The 18,250-nt window shown below is 43.9% G+C and overlaps 1 protein-coding gene across 2 annotated transcripts in view; it reads right to left on the bottom strand.

Annotated features, from left to right (window-relative positions):
- Positions 1–5,299: 5,299 nt before the first annotated feature.
- Ets97D (DNA-binding protein Ets97D) overlaps positions 5,300–18,250 on the bottom strand; it is a 39,198-nt gene continuing 26,247 nt past the window's right edge. For both annotated transcript variants that reach the window (XM_080277762.1, XM_080277761.1), the window contains exon 10: positions 5,300–5,692. In XM_080277762.1, the coding sequence (XP_080133888.1) occupies positions 5,548–5,692 (145 nt within the window). In that variant the 3' untranslated portion in view covers positions 5,300–5,547. The remainder of the gene's footprint in view (positions 5,693–18,250) is intronic.

Below are 18,250 nucleotides of genomic sequence, written 5' to 3' on the forward strand. Positions count from 1 at the left end.
AAACCAAGTACAGTGAGGGTGGTAGAGACGAAAGGACAGCGTTCAGTTCTAATTTCACGCCAAAGATATTCGCTGCCCTGCTTTTCCCACGCCCTGATAAACCCGCCCACGCCCTGATAAACCCGCCCACGCCCTGATTATCCCGCCCACGCCCTGATTATCCCGCCCATGCCCTGATAAACCCATCCACGCCCTGATAAACCTGCCCACGCCCTGATCAACCCGCCCACACCCTGATCAACCCGCCCACGCCCTGGTAAACCCGCCCACACCCTGATAAAACCAGCCCACGCCCTGGTAAACCCGTCCACTCCCTGATAAACCCGGCCACGCCCTGATAAACCCGTCCACACCCTGATAAAACCAGCCCACGCCCTGATAAACCCCCATGCCCTGGTAAACCCGCCCACGCCCTGATAAACCTACCCACGCCCTGACAAAAAACGCCCACGCCCTAATTAACCCGCCCACGCCCTGATAAACCCGCCCACGCCCTGATAAACCCACCCACGCTCTGGTAAACCTGTCCACGTCCTGATAAACCCGCCCACGCCCTGACAAGACCCGCCCACTGGTAAACCTGCCCACGCCCTGGTAAACCCGCCCACGCCCTGGTAAATCCGCCCACGCCCTGACAAACCCGCCCACGCCCTGATAAACCCGTCCCCACCCTGATAAACCCGTCCCCGCCCTGATAAACACGCCCACACCCTCATAAACCCGCTCACACCCTGATACACTCACCCACACCCTGACAAAACACGCCCACGCACTGATAAACCCGCCCACGCCCTGGTAAACCCGCCCACGTCCTAAAAAAACAGCCCATGACCTGATAAACCCGCCCACGCCGTTAAACCTGCGCACACTGATAAAACCCTCCCACGCCCTGATAAACCCGCCCACGTCCTGATAAACCCGTCCACGCCCTGATAAACCCGCTCTCGCCTTGATAAACCCGCCCACGCCCTAACGAAACCCGCCAACGCCCTGATAAACCCACCCATGCCCTAATAAAACCCGCCCACGCCCTGGTAAACCCGCCCACGCCCTGAGAAAACCAGCCCACGCCCTGATAAATCCGCTCACGCCCTGTTAAACCCATGCACGCCCTGACGAAACCCTCTCACGCCCTGATAAAACAAGCCCACGCCCTGATAAACCCACCCACGCCCTGATAAACCCACCCACGCCCTGATAAACCCGCCCACACCCTGATAAACCGCCCACGCCCTGATAAACCCACCCTCGCCCTGATGAACCCGCCCAAGATCTAACAAAACCCGCCCACGCCCTGACAAAACCCGCCCACGCCCTGATAAACCCGCCCACGCCCTGACAAAACCCGCCCACGCCCTGATAAACCCGCCCACACCCTGGTAAAGCCCCCCACGCCCTGGTAAACCCACCCACACCCTGATGAGCCCACCCACATCCTGACAAAAATAAAAGAAATTATACATATATGTGCAGTTATAATATATCAAAATACACACGCTCCAAATAGGCACAGGCATATACTTACATGAGTTACATGACTTACATCAAATGCATAAAGTAACAGAATGCATGAATCGACTCAAATCACTCAATCATCCTTGAACAAGAACTTCGGAATTCCAAGAGGCGACAACTGCCGCCTCCTTGCCTCCCTCTCCGGACGCCCATGATAATTATGGTGTATGCACTGTACTGAACCTGCAGGGCCAACCCTGGTGAGGTGCTTCTACCACAGAAGGGCACCACGCTACATGGTGTATGCACTGTTCTGTAACTGTAGGTCCAACCCCGGTGTGGCAGTGTCTATTATAGGGGGGTGCTGATCCCTACATGGTGTAGGAGTATACTGTAATTGTAGATCCAGCCCTGGTGAGGTGCTGTCTACTACAAGGGGACACTGAATCCCTACTACAAGGGAACACTGAATCCCTACACAGTGTATGTACTGCAGTTGTTTACCAGCGGTCAATGGGTCTGCTCAGACAGATTAGGGTTAGGCAACACGAACAGCTCTGATGTTGTATAATCAACTTTAGTCATGCTGTTTCCAGATGAGTTTACCCAATTTATATTAAATTATTTTAACTGGACTGGATAGATGTAGACAGTACGGTACTTGGTCTATCTCTTCTTTCCCTCAGCTAAATAAAATTGCCTGAGAGTAGCACGAAAAAGAGGTACAAAAAGTCATCAGATGGAAGAGTTAAGGAAGACACATTTCCATACAAAACACAGGTAGTCTTCATATGCACTAAGGGCTATATTGCCATAAGCTTTTACATAAAACTGCTGCTGTAAATTTGAGGAAACTGGCAAAGTAACCTCATATGTACTGTTGGAACTGTAACAAGAATTTTTCTTTAATATATAGAGCACTTAAGAGCAGAAAAGCTTATCAAAAAAGGTACAATAAAGAGTGTCTGAACTCCATTACACTGTTTGGCTGAAAAAGTATCCTCAAAATAATAATAATAATCATCATCCAGACCTCCTTTCCCACCCTAGGGCGGGGTGAGGAGTAGCAATGTCCAGACAGCACAAATTTGCCCAAGCCAATGGGCCACACTTCCATTCACTAATCACTCAAGCCCCCGGAATCCTAGCTCTATCGGATACACAAAAAACATTCACCACGTTTTGTAGCTTCACATAGGCCCATAAGTATCTGATAGAGTCAATTTGGATGTTGTCATGGTAAAAAGGGGTGCCAAATCCCTGATCATGCGCTTCTCCTCACAACATTCATCCAACCAGCTTGATCTCTTGTCATTTTCCTAGCCTCACCGACTTCCAAATCTCTCTTCCTCACACACTCATTCACCATATCTCTCCATCTTCTCCCTGGCCTACCTTGCCTCCTCCTTCTTTCAAAATCGCTCAGATATACCTTTTCTACCACTCAACTGTTATCCATTCTCCCCTCATGACTATACCATCTCAGTACACACTCTTTGATTCTGGTGTCCACAGACTTTCTCACTCCTCATCTTTCACGAATCACGTTATTTTGTATCCTATCCACTCTCTGTACTCCATATACCACACCATAGTCTCAGATCCATATGTTAAAGTTGGCAATAACACTCCCTCATGTAAGCCTTGTGCAGCTGCAACACTCAAGCCTCTGTTTCTTATCAAGGCCTTCATTGTACCAGATACTTTTCTTCCCCGTGTCACTCTACTTTCAACTACTTTTGCACATTTTCCTCTCTTTTCACATACTCTTCACAGCATTCAAAAACTTTCCATCTACTCCATATATTCTTAATACTTTCCACAATCCTTGTCTATCCACCCTGTCATATGCTTTCTCCAAATCCATGAAAGCCGCATACAACTTCTTTCCCTTCTCTAGAAACTTTTCCACTAAAGATCTAAGAATGAATATCTGATCTACACAACCTCTTCCTTTCCTAAAGCCTCCCTGTTCTTCTCCAACTAATTCCTCTGTTCTTTCTCTAACTCTGTCAATAAGTATCCTACCATACACTTTTCTTATTATACTAAGAAGACAAATGCCCCTATGATTACCACACACTTCTTTTTCCCCTTTTCCTTTGTACAAGGGAATAATTATACCTGACTTCCAATCCTCCGGGACTCTACCTTCCTCCCAGGCCAATCTGCACATCTTCCACATCCATTCTACTACTATCTCTCCCACATGCTTCATCATTTCACCACACACTCCATCAATTCCTGGGGCTTTCCCCGTTTTGACTTTCTTCATTGCTTCCACAACTTCTATCCTACTGATTTCTTCCTGTCTTCTCACCTCCCTCCTTCTCCCAGCCATTCCCCAGCCACTTATACTCGCATTACTTCCATCCTGTATGTTCAACAATTCCTTAAAGTGTTCTCTCCATCTGCTCACTTTTTCTTCCTTCTCCACTAGTAATTTACCATTTTTATCTTTCACTCCCCTGCTAACCTCACTTCCACCCTGTCTTACTCTCTTCACCTCTTTCCAGAACATCTTCTTACAGTCCCTCCACTTTACACTCAAATTCCTTCCAAATTCCTCATCCACTCTCGTTTCGTTTCGTTTCGTTTTTAAAGGCTCCAACATGCTTGCATGTGTCGGCCTTGGTCACCTAATGGCGGCTCTCCACGCTGCACGATCCATTGCAGCCTCCCTGTTCAGTCCCTTAACCCTAAGGTCACACTTAATGACCTCGTCCCATGTCTTTCTCGGTCTACCCCTCATAGCCCCACCCCCAATATTAACACTTCTCACCTTCCTCACCCAATTATCATCCCCCATCCTCTCCACATGTCCAACCCACCTCAATCTACCTCTCCTCATCACAACACCAATACACTCCAGTCCCATCCTACCTCTCAACTCTTCCATTGTAAACCCAGCCCCTCCAGGCCTTGGACGCAGGGACGCACTGCACATCCACCTAATCATTGTCATTTCTGTACGTCTGAGCCGGCGAATGTCTTCCTCCTTCACTGCCCAGGTCTCACTGCCATACAGCATTACACTCCTAACACATGCTGCATACAAAGACCCCTTAGCACTTAGGGAGAGCCCTCTTACTTATATATATATATATATATATATATATATATATATATATACAGTATATATTTTTCATTCATTCATTGCCAGACGCCATGTATCCCAGACAGGGTGGCCAAGGGCTTAGAGTTAATTGTTTTACAGGGAGGGGCACTAATCCTCCACCAACCCCACTTGACGTAGGGATGCCAACAGCATCTGGTGTTCCCAGGCGGTCACCCATCCAAGTACTAACCAGACCCAACGTTATATATATATAAAAATACAGTATACTGTATATACTGTATACTGTATATATACACTACCATTGATAAGGCAGTCATCACTGACTCTATTGGCTAGATGGATGTAAAGCCATTTGTGGAATATACAGTATTGTACCTATCTAGTGAAGCCAGGATTCCAGAGGCTTGTAAGGCAAGTGAATGGAAGTGTGGCATATTCAGCTGCGCAAACTTTGGTTAGTACTTCATTTTATCATGTTTTTTTTTTGTCTCTGAACCCTACCTTACCCCACCCTAGGCTGAGAATCGAGGTTTGAACGATGACGATGACAATAAAATAAAGATGATGATCTGGAAGAGTTCATAATCAAAAGGTTTGAGAAGTAGTCTGTTGCTAAAAGAATGAAAGAGAGAGAGAGAGAGAGAGAGAGAGAGAGAGAGAGAGAGAGATTCAGTAATCCATAGCAATGAACAGTTTATTTGAAATTTATCAAAACACACCTTGGCAATCTTTCCCAACATCTCAGAAAAACACCCCTGTCCTGAATGGGTCAGTCCTAGCATGTATTCAACATGGACGGAGAGCACTATAATTATTTTACCTCAACTCTGCTCAGATTTCCATCCTTTTGCAACTCATTTCATGTGGTTCAATGGCAGAAAAAGACAATGGTATAGCTCTACATCCTCTTAATTGTTCTTTAAGACTAACAACATGATCCAGAGTCAATTTCTTATTATAACTCAGTATTGAAGATGTGACAGGTGAAAGTGTAAAACTGTGGACGATGTTCATCAGACACCCTTTTCGTGACACTGTTCCACCATGTGCTTGAGCTGGTCTGCGCTGTATCCCAGAACGCTCCGCAGGTCCAGTACAAAGCGGTACACAAAACGCTTCCCAGACACCTTGGCAATCATCTCACCATCATAGTAGTACCTAGAAGAGGTAGATGTTCACTATGTATTTCAGTCTTACTGACACCAAATTACCTTGTTCTTTTAGGACAGACTCTTCAAACTTGGGTCAAAATGTTTCCCTTGTGCCCTGACAATCATCTCACTATTAGCAGTGGAAAAAGTTAGATTAGGTTAGGTACAGTACCATCGTTAGGTTAAGGCAGGTTAGACTGGAGTTGCAGGGGCTCAGTGGATGTGTGCTCATTTCATAATGTATGTCCTGAATGTAGTGTTCACACTCACACTGTAATGGACATTTACAGTGGGTGGGGGTAATACTGTCTGTTCTTTACAGACTTGCATGTGTTGGTACCCTGTTGGCTCTACTTAAGACAAATGAAGTCTGTCTAAAGAGAAACTGAACTTTTTAAATACAGTAGCACACCAACTAGCAGGCATAATGTGACTGTGACAGGAGCACTGTAGGGTGGCAACTTTAGTCTAACACTAACTGCATTACAATACGTCACTTAGTCATCAAGGTACACGCGCTTGAGTGAACATGTGTTTACTGCACACGACAATATGATACAAGTCAAACAGTGACGGTTACATACACTACTGGCAGTATACTTTTGTGGCTAAAAGGAATGGATGTTGGGTTGCTTTCTTCTGCTAAGAGGACAAATTATTTTGCATAAAGCCACTAGGAAAATTATTATGACCAATAAACGGTGTGGAAGCTCGAGCATGTCTGTCAGCATGATGACATCATAAACCTGGGAATCTGTGGAAGAGTGGGATCATCAAGGTTAAAAGAAAAATTTGTCTGTGTCTATTTTCAATAAAGTAATCTGTTATACAATTGTGTTTCACATGCTACTTATTACTTTCCCAGACTGGGTCGCCAATGTGAGTAATACTCTATCTATCTATCTATCTATAGCCCGACGCCCTAATCCCGCAAAGGGTGGCCGCAGACAAAACGCCTCCAAGTCACTCTGTCACCCACCATTTGACTCCCCTCCCCCCAACTCACCCCCCCCTCCCTCATATACCTCTCAACTCCATCCCTCCACCTCAGCCTCGGTCTACCCCTCCCTCTCCCTCCCTCACCTGTTAATATTAATACAGTAAATTAATAAGTGGTTACAGGATAGGGGTTCTGTTGAAATAAGAACTGAGTATATCGAGAGCAAGAAGCATGTAAAGAGACTAGTGAAGAGGAAACAGAAGGAGGTAAAAGATGATCTGGGAAGAAAAATGAATGCGCACTACTCTGAAAATTGGGAGTTATTCTGGAAAGAGGTGCGGAAGTGTAGAAGTGAAAGCAGAAAGAAATGTGATGGTGTGAAGGATGCAGGTGGCAGGTTACTAACCCATGAAGTAAGGACCAGATGGAAAGAATATTTTGAAAACCAGATGAATGGGAATAGAGACAGCAGAGCTGCTGTAAACATGATTGGTTTTGGGGGTGTGCAGAGAAGGAATGCAGTGCCAGGAGACGTGACACTAACACAGGTGAAGAGCGTTGTGAAACGGCTGAAAAATGGTAAAGCAGCTGGGATTGGTGAGGTGTATGCAGAGATGCTTAAGTGTGGTGGAGAGAGTGCAATGAAGTGCATGTTGGAGATATGTAAGAAGGCATGGATGAGTGAAACTGTACTTGCAGAGTGGAAAAAGGCTGTGATTGTATCTCTGTACAAAAATAAAGGTGAGCGAAGTGAGTGCAAGAATTATCGTGGCATAAGTTTGTTGAATGTGGTAGGGAAGGTATATGGAAGAATTATTATAGAGAAAGTAAGAGAGATATCAGAAGTCCTAGTTAGTGATGAACAGGGTGGCTTTAGGAGTGGCAGAGGATGTGTGGATCAAGTATTTGCTGTGAGACAGGTAGCAGAGATGGCTCGTGAGATGGACCATAAGGTGTTTATGGCATTCATGGATCTGGAAAAAGCATACGACAAAGTAGACAGAGAGGGATTGTGGAAAGTTTTGCACATGTATGGTGTAGATGGTAAGCTGTTAGGTGCTGTCAAGAGTTTTTATGATGGGAGCGAAGCATCATCTGAGTGAGTGGCTCACGATCAATGTGGGTATGCGACAAGGTTGTGTGATGCCCCCATGGTTGTTCAATATATATATGGATGGGGTGATGAGAACAGTAAAAACACGAGTAATGGAGAGAGGGATGGCATTGGTAATGAGTGGTGATAGATGGAATTACTCACATTTGTTGTATGCTGATGATGCAGTATTGCTTGCACGTACCAGACAAGAACTTGTTAGGCTAGTGCAGAGTTTTGCTGGTGCCTGTGAGCATCATGCCTCGAGAGTATATGTGGAGAACAGTAAAGTGATGGTTATTGAGAGAGAAGGTGACTCCCAGTGTGTCATAGTGAATGGAGAGAGACTGGAATTGGTGAGAGAGTTCAAATATCAGGGTACAGTGATAGAAAAGAGAGGAAAATGTGCAAAAGACGTTGAAAGTAGAATGACACAAGGAAGAATAGTGGCTGGTGCAATGAAGGCCTAGATAAGAAACAGAGGCTTGAATGTTGCAGCTGCACAAGGCTTACATGAGGGAGTGTTAATGCCAACTCTAACATATGGATGTGAGTCTATGGTGTGGGATGAAAATGAAAAGTCAAGAGTAAGAGCAGTAGAGATGGGACTGCTGAGGAATGTATGTGGAGTACAGAAGGTGGATAGGATACGAAATAATGTGATTCGTGAAAGTGTGGAGTGAGGAAGTCGGAGGACACCAGAATCGAAGAGAGTGTCCTAAGATGGTATGGTCATGTGGAAAGAATGGATAACAATAGAGAGGTGAAAAAGGTATACTTGAGCAAATTTGAAGGAGGGAAGAGGCGAGGTAGGCCAGGGAGATGGTGGAGAGATATGTTGGATGAGTGTGTGAGGAAGAGAAGTTTGGAAGTCGGTGAGGCTAGGTAACTGACAAGAGATCGAGCTGGCTGGATGAATTTTGTGAGGAGAAGTGCATGATCAGGGATTTTGGCACCCCTTGTGAGCATGGCAGCATCCGGATTGACTCAATCGGATACGTTTGTGTGAAGCTGCAGACTGTGGTGAATGTTTTTGGCGTATCTGGTAGAGCCAGGATTCCAGGGGCTTGAATGATGAGTGAATGGAAGTGTGGCCTATTTGGACTGGGCAAGTTTGTGCTGTCTGGACACTGCTACTCCTCACCCTGCCCTTGGGTGGGAAAGGAGGTCCGGATGATGATGATGATGATGATGATGATAATGATGATATTAGCTACAGCTGCAGAGTATAAAGATGGAAATGGAAACACGGCAAGCTTTATATTACATGACGGGTGACTTTACACTCCCTCTTCTGTCTTTCATTCCTTCATTCTTTCCTCTTCCTTCAGTCTGTGGGTGACTCTACACTGAATGACAAGCCAAATGGTTTCCTGTACACCAGGAAACCAGTTACTATGCTGGGTGGTAACCATATAACCAAATTTTGGCTCCTGGTGATTTAGTGGGTAATTATTGAGCTCCAATCGGATTGATCCGGTGAAGGTTTATATTCAAGGGGTGATTGGGGTTTATTGCTCATGTAATGCCACTCAGGGATGAGTGAGGTTGGTCACTCTCATTTTAAATGTCAGGACCAACTGCCTAGCCCCGGGCTCCTACGCCCCTCATGGGGCAACGTAGGATTGTATGATGGATGGATAAATGGAGTTCTCATAATAACAGCCAATCACCTGCAAGAATTAACACTCAGGTTGGCTTCAACTGCAAGGTTCAGATGAACTCACTACAGTTATCAAGCTGGTAGCCAAATTTCACTCTCATGACAGTACCTACCATTGTGCATCTTCCCAATAAGCAAAAATTACATATGTAGGTATATGTTTTGAACTATTCACAGCCATGTATTATTCAGACACGAGTTATCTTAGTTGTCCAATCAACTCAACCACCATTATCGTCCTACAAAGATTTTCCATGACTTCAAAGGGATGGGCCAGATGATACATAATATATATATATATATATATATATATATATATACAGTATGTATATATTATCCTCTTCTGTCTTTCCTTCAGTCTTTCCTTGTCCTTCTGCCTACGGGTGACTTTACACTCCCTCTTGTGTCTTTCTTTCCTTCATTCTTTCCTCTTCCTTCTGCCTGTGGGTGACTCTACACTGAGTGACAAGCCAAATGGTTTCCTGTACACCAGGAAACCATTTACTATAATGGGTGGTAACCACATAACCAAAATTTGGTGCCTGGTGCTCCAACCAGATTGAGCCAGTGAAGGTTTATATCCAAGGAGTGGTTAGGGTTTATTGCTCACATAATGCCACTCAGGGATGAGTGAGGTTGGTCACTCTCATCTTAAATATCAGGACCAACTGCCTAACACCGGGCTCCTACGCTCCTCATGGGGCAACGTAGGATTGGATGATGGATGGATGGATGGATATATACCGTATATATATATATATATATATATATATATATATATATAAAATTTCATTTTTGAAGGCTCCAACATACTTGCATGCATCGGTCTTCATCACCTAATGGCCGCTCTCCATGCTGCTCGATTTATGGCAGCCTCCTTGTTCAGTCCCTTAACCCTGAGGTCACACTTAACGACCTCTTCTCATGTCTTCTTGGGTCTACCCCTCGCAACCCCATCCCCCATATAAACGCTTCCCATTTCCTGCACCCAATTATCATCCCCCATCCTACATATATATGTATGTATGTATGTAGGTATGTGCGTGTGTGCGTGCGTGCGTGCATGTGTGTGTGTGTGTGTGTGTGTGTGTGTGTGTGTGTGTGTGTGTGTGTGTGTGTGTGTGTGTGTATGTATTCATATCATCATCATTCATCATCTAATCCTATGTTGCCCCATGAGGAATGTAGGAACCCAGGGCTAGGCAAGTTGGTCCTGACATTTAAGATGAAAGTGACCAGCCTCACTCATCCCTGAGTAGCATTATGTGAGCAATAAACCCCAACCATCCCTTGGATATAAACCTTCACCGGCTCAATCCGACTGGAGTGCCGTAATTACCCACTAAACCACCAGGCACAAAAATCTGGTTATATGGTTACCACCCAGCGTAGTACATGGTTTCACTGTGTACAGGAAACTATTTGGCTTGTCACTCAGTGTAGTCACCCACAGGCAGAAGGAAGAGGAAAGAATGAAGGAAAGAAAGACAGAAGAGGGAGTGTAAAGTCACCCGTAGGCAGAAGGACGAGGAAACAATGAAGGAAAGAAAGACAGAAGAGGGAGTGTAAAGTCACCCGTAGGCAGAAGGACGAGGAAACAATGAAGGAAGGAAAGAAGAGGATGGCATATATATATATATATATCTATTCCCAGTCCCACATTTGTGACTAAATACTAACTGGTATGGATTTATTCATACCAAGTCAACAGTTCACTAAAAGATTGAACTCTCCAAAACGGTTTGATAGCAACTGTGCCAGAGCAACAGCCCAAAAGTCATTAGTATATAACTCTTACTTAAAATCAAAAACATCTGAATCACCCTCTCAATTTAAATTTGCTAGAAACCATGTAAAAGCTGTAATAAATCTTGTTAAATCAAACTTTCTTCAAAATCAAGCATCAAGACTACTTAACAACCCTAATGACAACAGAAAATTCTGGTCAACTCTCAATACTTTCAATAATAACTGTAACATCATCCATTTCCCCATGAAAATCTTCAGATGGAAACACTACAAATGACCCGCGTGGGAAAGCAGATATCTTTGCCAGTATATTTGCCAGAAATTCTACCATACAGGAAGTCAGCCAGAATGTCCTAGTACTAGAACTTGACTCTCCCTAAACTGTTCTACTTAAAATTCAGACAAGACAAATAAATAATCCATCCTAGACAATTTATCTACCAACAAAGCTCCAGGACCAGATGGAATTCCTCCAACTGTTCTGAAAAAGTGTTCCCAAGAACTTGCTTCTGTTCTAGCTAAATTATTCAGACTATGCATACGTACTTCTTCATTCCCTAATTCATGGAAAGAAGACAATATCCACCCAATTCCGAAGAAAGGAAGTTCCTCTGACCCCTCTGATTACAGACCAATAGTTGTCACATCTTCTCTTGGTAAAGTATTTGAAATTTTAATTAATAAGCACACAGTCAAACATCTTAAATCCAACAACTTAATTAGTGATAGACAATATGGTTTTCGCCATGAAAGATCCACCATTGACATACTCAGTCTCCTGACTCACACCATTCATCAATCAATCAACCTACAGGGAGAAACTCAAGCAGTAGCCCTTGATATTTCTAAAGCTTTCAACAGAATATGGCACCGTTCCCTCCTGTCCGAACTCCCTTCCTAAGGACTAACATCTGTTGTTCCTCTGCTTTCCTCATATCTCAGCGACAGAAAAATATGAGTAAAAGTAGATGATGCATATTACAATTTCCACTCAATTAACACCGGCGTGCCACAGGGATCGGGTCTGGTGTCAACCCTGTTCCTGGTTCATATTAATGATGTCTCATCTGTCACCCACAATCCCATCCATTCATATGCAGATGACTCAACAGTTCATAGTTCATTCACACTCAGACACCCACTTACAAAGTCTAATATCTCTACCTATCAACTCAGTACAGCCATCTCCATAAATCAAGACATATCTACAATCAATGAGTGGGGACAAAACAACCTTGTCTCATTTAATGCTAGTAAAAGCAAATATATACAATTTACTAATAGAAAGATATTGCCAGATTTGTATATTACCTTCAATGCTACTAATATTCCCATCTCCAGAACTATTGATATTCTCAGTTTCTCACCTAACAATGCCCTTAACTGGACATCTCACGTCAGACCACTTGCTAAAACCACCTCAAAGAAACTTGGATTATTGTACAGAATCCATAACTTCAATGACGAGCAGTTAGCTATATATATTTACAAGAGTCATGTGCGCTCTCAGCATGATTTGCTCACCTTTGTGGAGTGGAAGTGGAGAGGTTGGATTAAAACAACTAGACAAAATTCAGAATAAAGCTGCTGGAATTATTAACCCGCCAACTCCTGTTGACGTATATATACGTCCACACATTTTGTCACTGCGATTCCCGTTTACATATATCAACGCGCAACAATTGCAAGGTCACTAATTTGCACAATTTTCATATTTTGCGTGTGATTTTTGGTACCTATATGCAGGATACCTTCCTCTACAAGATGCCAGGCAGGATCAATGCCTTACCCCGCATGACCTCTCCCCCCCCACACGCCATTGTCTTGGCAATTCACCTGTTACCAGTGACCTGGTAAAGACATGTTGTGACACGGTACGAAATTCAAGGCGAGAGAGATTCCTCAATTGATGACAATGTGGAGGACAAAGTTTACGTAGCATTAGAAGAAGAAACAGTCAGAAATGATGATCAGGTAATGTCGCCAAAAAAGGTCAGGTATGTTGATGTGTTTGGTGAGTGAAACAATGCTTATATTGCCTATATTACTGTGTGAAAACCAATATACTCTCATCCTACATATAAATTCATACCAAATAAATAAATAAATACCGTTTATGAGTGGTGTGGAATAGTTACCCTCCCAAAGAACTCGTTTTCTTTGGAGCCAGCCTGATAAAAAACACAGTAACGTAAGGGGTACTGCTACCAGTATTCAGTATTTTAAACCTCAGGTGAGCGATTTCTCTGTGAATTTTTGATGTTTTTCACCAAAAGCGGAGGTTTGAGCAAAAAATTTTTTTTTCCAAAATTGGTCAGGATTTGGGGGGGTCAGTGGTGGAAAATCAGTCGGGACGGGGCGGGTTAATATCCCTGCTATTATAAATATACTACCTCCCCTACAAGTAAGAAGGAATGTTGCCTCCCTTGCATTATTTTACAGATATTTTTATAACAAATGCTCAGACGAAGTTACGTCCACCGTGCCACCTCTCCATTCCTTCCCTCGTGCAACACGGGCATCTGGTAGTGCTCATTACTGAAACGTCACTCAGACATATTGCAGAACTTCTGTCTACCAGAATTCTTTCATGCCCAGAACTGCATCTATCTGGAACTTGCTTCCCCAGAGTTGTTTCCTTCCAAACTTCAACCTACAGTACTTCAAGTCCAATTGTTGCAGGTATTTTAAGAATGGACGGCACCAGCAATCTGGCGTATGGATTATTTTTTTACTCATTTGTTTTTCCTTTCTCTTTTCTTTTATTTAAAAATACATATACAGCCAAGTCACCTAGAGCACAGCTACTTGGTTCTGGACCGCACTCATGCCACAGAAAACCATGCCATACAAATAACTAAACCTATGGGAAAAATGGAATTCGTTTCAGGATGTTTGCCCAAAGTCCCCCTTTTCACCACACTTTTCCCCATTTTTCCCCACTTTACACACACACACAATCAGTCAATGCATGTATTATGCATAAAAAGAGGCACAAAAAATGAGAAGGTGATCAGATAACAAATGGTCTGGTTACACACTGAGAGGGGTTTGAATGGCAAGCGAAGGCTGAGGTTTGCTGTCTGGCTGCCACGGGAATTTGCACGCGCGTTTCAAACCTTGCCGCGCCCACGCCATAGGTATAGTTTATGCATGTGGTTCGTTTTGGGGGGTCTGGCACCTTGCCGTGTCACACAAAACTATATATATACTGTATATATATGGCACAGAAGCATGCGCCATAGGTGACTTGATTGTATGTATATATATATACAGTAATCACTCTAATATCCGGACGCCCAATAACCGAACATCCCCACTAACCGAACCTTATCGTCCTGGGATCAAACATTCCCAAAATGGTCCGAAAATCCAAAAAAATTGGGAAAAAAATCGATTTTTTGCCGTCCGTAATTTGAACTTGCCGCGCGCGCCATGTGAGAGCATTGTTTTGGTTCGTCATTCCTCCGACGTCCGATAGAGCGCCGCTGCATCCTCCCCATTTCCCGCCTGTCTCTCACCGCGACAAGACCTGCGCTGTTCGCCATGACTTCTGTGTGTTAGTGACTAAGTTCAGTGCAAGACTTCAGGAAGAGTGTAGTGCAAGTGCTTCAGGAAATCGTTCTTACTGTCAGAGTCCGAGAGGAGGCGGTTATTCATCGAGGTGACCAGGGACTTGCTGTAAGTAGCCAGAATGTTTCATGTTGTACTATTTTCCATACTATATTTACCAGAATGTTTCATATTGTATTTTTTCCCATACTATACTTACCAGAAAGTGTCATACTGTACTTCTTTCCATACTAAACTTACCTCATGCATGTGCAGTAGGAATGTTTTTCAGAGTTCGGTTAGGTTCGGTTAGGTTAGGTTCGGTTAGAGTCCATAAGTACCAGAATGTTTATTAATGTATGAACATACTTCTAAACCCACATTTTATGTTTCTATTGCATTTATTTCAGTCATTTATGTGCCTTATTGGTGTGATTTGGGTGTTAAATAGGTGCTATGCATGTCCGGAGGAAGTTGTATAGGTGTTTCTCTGTGTTAGGGTCCGTAAGTACAAGTCCATAAGCTGGGGCCCAATATCCGGACGAAACCAATATCCGAACCTACCGATGGCTCTATTGATCCGGATATTGGAGGGGTTACTGTATACCGGTATATATATATATATTTATATATATATATATCCATCCGTCATCCAATCCTACATTGCTCCATGAGGAGCATAGCAGCCCAGGGCTAGGCAGTTGGTCCCGACATCTAAGATGAGAGTGACCAGCCTCACTCATCCCATACCTATAAATATATATATATATATATATATATATATATATATATATACAGTATATATATATATATATATATATATATATATATATATATATATGCATACTGTATATACACTCACTGCAAATTGACTTAGGACCTACACACACAGAAGTGCTATGGGACAGTTGTCTGTCTTTCCTTTGTATTTCTACATCTACCAAGTGAATTTGGGGGGCAAGAAGTAACTGGCAACTCTGCTGGTGTTGGTGGGAGGTGGTGAAACACTCAGCACGTCAGTGCTTGCCCAGAAGCGAGAATGGGAGTATATGCTCCCATCGCTCCGAGCTTGCACCTCCCTCTTAAATTCGTAAGCATTACTGTTTGCCCTGTTATTTTCCTAGAGTCGAGTTGTCATGCCTGGAAAGTACTGCTGAGGGGATGAGACAGTCCGTATCATTGCATGGAGGCGGGATATTGTCCATATCAACAAGATTAGTGAACGTACTGGTCGCACAAAGTTGACCACCATGAAGATTCTTGCTGCAGCGTGCGACCTGCCACCTGATGTCGTACCAGAGCACAAGCATGGTGGAAAGAAAAGGATGACTTCCAGAGGTACAGATACACTTCTGAAGAGGGAAGTAATCAAGAATCCTTGACTGAGAGCAGCAGAATTGAAGAGAATGCATCCCCATATGTTACATCTCAATTCGAACTATCCAACAACGCTTTCAAAAGGAGCTGGGCCTGCCAAGCCGCACCGCAGCCAAGAAACCGCTTCTCGCTGATTGCATGAAGAAGCAGCACATTCAGTTTGCCAAGAGGTATACACAATGGACATCGGATAAGTGGAGAAAGTTATGTTATCCAATGAAAGCACATTTCAAGCGTTCCAGGTGCGTTCTGCCAAGGTTCGTCGTCCTGCCTCCAGTAGGCAATATGACCCTGCTTACACAGTGCCGACTGTTAAGCACCCACAATCAGTAATGGTATGGGGGTGTTTCTCAGGTGAAATGGAAAGGGGAGACCTCTACTATCTTCCTAAGAACTTGATGATGCATGGTGGCCGGTACATTCAAGTTGTGAAAGATCATTTGTTAAACTTTTTTGCTATTCATGGGTGTGACTTTTTCATGCACAATTCAGCCCCACGTCAAAAGTCAAGAAAGGTGACAAAATGGCTTCAGGATGATCGGACTGAGGTCCTCGACTGGCCTGGCAACAGTCTGGATCTAAATCTGATAGAAAACCGATGGGCGAAGAGGAAGAAAATCATGGCAGAGAAGAAGACACCCAATCTGGACAACCTCAAGATTGAACTGACAAATGTTTGGTGCAAAGAAATGTCTTTAGATTACTTTAGAGATCTAAGTGATTCCATGCCAAAATACATCCAACTGGTCCTGAAAAACACGGGAAACATTATTTCATATTAACGAATGGCATTTCATGAACAAACATTGTGATATACTATGATTTCTGTGTTTTTTAATAACCTGTGGGGGGAGGTCCCAAGTCAATCAGGGTAGCTGTATATACTGGTATACTGTACATGAAAACTTAAACTGTATCAGAAAATCGTTTTGTTCATTTCGTTTCTCGTTTTAAGGCTCCAACTTGCTTACATGTGTCGGCTTTGGTCACCTACTGGCAGCTCTCCATGCTGCTTGATCTCTGGCATCTTACCTAATCAGTCTCTTATCCCTGAGTTCACACTCACTGACCCCGTTCCAGGTCTTTTTCGGTCTACCTCTCGCAACCCTATCCCTAACATTTACACATCTCACTTTCTGCACCCAATTATCATCCCCAATCCTCTCCAAATGCCCAAACCATCTCAATCTACCCCTCCTCATCACAACACCAACACACTCCAGTCCCATCCTGCCTCTCAACTCTTCCGTCATAAACCTAGCCCCTCCAGGCCTGGCACTAAGGGACGCATTGCTCATCCACCTAATCATTGTCATTTCTGTACATCTAAGCCTGCGAATATCCTCTTCCATTACTGCCCAGGTCTCACTGCCAGACAGCATTACATTCCTAACACACGCCGCTTACATAGATCCCATAGCATGGAGGGAGAGCCCTCTCAATGTCAGGAGAAGAAAGAACTCCCTGAACTTCTAACCGCTCCTCACTCTAACCACAAAGCTAGCTCCAGCCCCACTGCCAGCACATAACATGTCTCCCAAATAACAAAACTCTTCTGCACACTCAAGAGACTCACCAGCAAGCTCAATCCTTTCACGCCTGACAATCTCCACCTGCTATCCCACACGCTGCATACATGAAATCTGCAGTATTTCACAGTCTACCTCTTATACTACTACATCTCTTATGCACCCACCTATCACAAACACTGCACAAGACGGAAGTACTTCCCCACGCCCTTGTGGCAAATCACACATGGCCATTCTCTCTCTTCTTTGACAGTACCACCACCAGTCCTATCTTGTTTTATCTGCACTTACTCTTAAGTCCTTGTGTCCCATAACATCTCTCCACTTCCTAACTCTTTCCTCTGCCTCCCTTTCATTCTCTGCAATCAACACCAGATCATCAGTACTAAACATTTCCCATGTGAGTCCATTTCTGAGGTGACATAGTCCTTGTGCCCCATACAATCTCTCCACTTCCTAACTCTTTCCTCTGCCTCCCATTCATTCTCTGCAATCAACACCAAATCATCAATATTAAACATCTCCCATGTAAGTCCATTTCTGAGGTGACATGAGAGGGCTTCAAGTACAGTGGGCTCGCACACTGCGGGAGAGATTGGGCAGTCCTGGTCCTCGTGCAGTGTGAAATCACTCACTGAGAATAAATAATCTTATGGGAATAA

Source organism: Coenobita brevimanus, chromosome 71 (genome assembly GCF_032717465.1).
Source record: "Coenobita brevimanus isolate Jiangsu-jjx chromosome 71, ASM3271746v2, whole genome shotgun sequence".
Taxonomy (NCBI): domain Eukaryota; kingdom Metazoa; phylum Arthropoda; class Malacostraca; order Decapoda; family Coenobitidae; genus Coenobita; species Coenobita brevimanus.